The following is a 2,500-nucleotide window of genomic DNA, read 5'->3' as shown; positions in this document are numbered from 1 at the left end:
GGAGGGACTGGTCCACTTCACAAAACAGATGGCATCATGAGGAGGAAAATGATGTGGATATATTGAAGCAACATCTCAAGACATCAGTCAGGAAGTTAAAGCTTGGTCGCAAATAGGTCTCCCAAATGAACAAAGACCCCAAGCATACTTCCAAAGTTGTGGAAAATGGCTTAAGGACAACAAAATCAAGGTGTTGGAGTGGCCATCACAAAGCCCTGACCTCAATCCTATAGAACATTTGTGGGCAGAACTGAAAAAGCGTGTGCGAGCAAGGAGGCCTACAAATCCCATTGAAAATTTGTGAAAAGAATTTGTGGACACCAGTTCTGTCAGGAGGAATGGGCCTAAATTCACCAACTTATTGTGGGAAGCTTTTGGAAGGCTATTCGAAACGTTTGATCCAAGTTAAACAATTTTAAGGCAATGCTACCAAATACAAATTGAATGTATGTAAACTTCTGACCCACTGGGAATGTGATGAAAGAAATTAAAGCTGAGCTAAATCATTCTCTCTGCTATTATTCTAACATTTCACATTCTTAAAACAAAGTGGTGATCCCAACTGACCTAAGACAAGGAATTTTTACTTGGATTTAATGTTGGGAATTGTGAAAAACGGAGTTGAAATGTATTTGGCTAAGGTGTATGTAAACTTCCAACTTCAACTGTACATGCATGTCTACAGAGAACACTCATACACACTGTCTTTCTCAACACAATGGCCTTATATGAATATCCAATAATAATGCAGATGAAGTCCTCGTTGTTCATTATCGAAAATGTGTAAATATGCTATCGGAGTTACAGGATTCACATGACATGTTGTCCAGATTGTCCTTGTATCACTCTACTGGTCTAGTTTGAGGTTGTAGATGCAATGCTCTGATCTGGAGGGTAAACAATACTTTCCACTGGTGACACCCTGGTACTGAGTTAGATCTGTCCTAATATCCTAACCTTTGAACTCTCTGTGTGTGTAACTATGTCCAGGTGGTGGTGTCTACTACGGTCAGTGTGGATGGACATGTCCTGGCGGTCTCTGACAACATGTTTGTCCACAACAACTCCAAACACGGCCGCCGGGCTCGTAGGCTGGACCCCTCGGAAGGTACGCCATCATACCTGGAACATGGTAGGCACCCTCTCACTTTTCTACTGTACGGCTGTCTGTCTCTCAGTCTGTCTGTCTGGTCTGACCGTCCGTCTGTCTGTCAGTCAGTCAGTCTACAGTATATCAGTCTGAGTCTCTGTCTCTCTGTGTGTGTCCGTCTGTCTGTCAGTCAGTCAGTCTACAGTATATCAGTCTGAGTCTCTGTCTCTCTGTGTGTGTCTGTCTGCCTGTCAGTCAGTCAGTCTACAGTATATCAGTCTGAGTCTCTGTCTCTCTGTGTGTGTCTGTCTGTCCGTTTGTCAGTCAGTCTACAGTATATCAGCCTGAGTCTCTGTCTCTCTGTGTGTGTCTGTCTGCCTGTCAGTCAGTCTACAGTATATCAGTCTGAGTCTCTGTCTCTCTGTGTGTGTCCGTCTGTCTGTCAGTCAGTCAGTCTACAGTATATCAGCCTGAGTCTCTGTCTCTCTGTGTGTGTCCGTCTGTCTGTCAGTCAGTCAGTCTACAGTATATCAGTCTGAGTCTCTGTCTCTCTGTCTCTCTGTCTCTCTGTGTGTGTGTGTGTGTGTGTGTGTGTCTGTCTGTCTGTCTGTCTGTCTGTCTGTCTGTCTGTCTGTCTGTCTGTCTGTCTGTCTGTCTGTCTGTCTGTCTGTCTGTCTGTCTGTCTGTCTGTCTGTCTGTCTGTCTGTCTGTCTGTGTCAGGGACAGCTCCGCTATTGTCACACGGAGAAGAAGCAGTCTTCCTCTAGTAGTAGAGCAAAGATAAAGATAATAACATGTTATCTGACTGGATGGGTTTGTGGCATGAACACTAACAGGAGCCAAATGTCCCCTCCATTCATCTCCCTCTTTCCAGGGGCAGGGTGGGGGAGGCAGGGTGGCAGGGTGGGGGAGGCAGGGTGGCAGGGTGGGGGAGGCAGGGTGGTAGGGTGGGGGAGGCAGGGTGGCAGGGTGGGGGAGGCATGGTGGCAGAGTGGGGGAGGCAGGGTGGGCGAGGCAGGGTGGCAGGGTGGGGAAGGCAGGGTGGTGGCAGGGTGGCAGGGTGGCAGGGTGGCAGGGTGGCAGGGTGGGGGAGGCAGGGTGGCAGAGTGGGGGAGGCAGGGTGGGCGAGGCAGGGTGGCAGGGTGGGGGAGGCAGGGTGGCAGGGTGGCAGGGTGGGGGAGGCAGGGTGGCAGGGTGGGGGAGGCAGGGTGGCAGGGTGGGGGAGGCAGGGTGGCAGAGTGGGGGAGGCAGGGTGGGCGAGGCAGGGTGGCAGGGTGGGGGAGGCAGGGTGGCAGGGTGGTGGCAGGGTGGGGGAGGCAGGGTGGCAGGGTGGCAGGGTGGGGGAGGCAGGGTGGCAGGTGGGGGAGGCAGGGTGGCAGGGTGGTCGGAGGCAGGGTGGGGGAGGCAGGG

At 51.2% G+C, this 2,500-nt stretch overlaps 1 protein-coding gene across 8 annotated transcripts in view; it reads left to right on the top strand.

Annotated features, from left to right (window-relative positions):
* Nucleotides 1–2,500, top strand: part of LOC123998783 (transcription factor COE1-A) — a 147,294-nt gene that overhangs the window by 94,218 nt on the left and 50,576 nt on the right. For all 8 annotated transcript variants that reach the window (XM_046303925.1, XM_046303923.1, XM_046303919.1 and 5 more), the window contains exon 8: nt 991–1,132. In XM_046303925.1, coding sequence (XP_046159881.1) covers nt 991–1,132 — 142 coding nt within the window. The remainder of the gene's footprint in view (nt 1–990; nt 1,133–2,500) is intronic.

Source organism: Oncorhynchus gorbuscha, linkage group LG16, assembly GCF_021184085.1.
Source record: "Oncorhynchus gorbuscha isolate QuinsamMale2020 ecotype Even-year linkage group LG16, OgorEven_v1.0, whole genome shotgun sequence".
NCBI classification, from domain to species: domain Eukaryota; kingdom Metazoa; phylum Chordata; class Actinopteri; order Salmoniformes; family Salmonidae; genus Oncorhynchus; species Oncorhynchus gorbuscha.
This window is presented reverse-complemented; position numbering and strand designations above follow the sequence as displayed.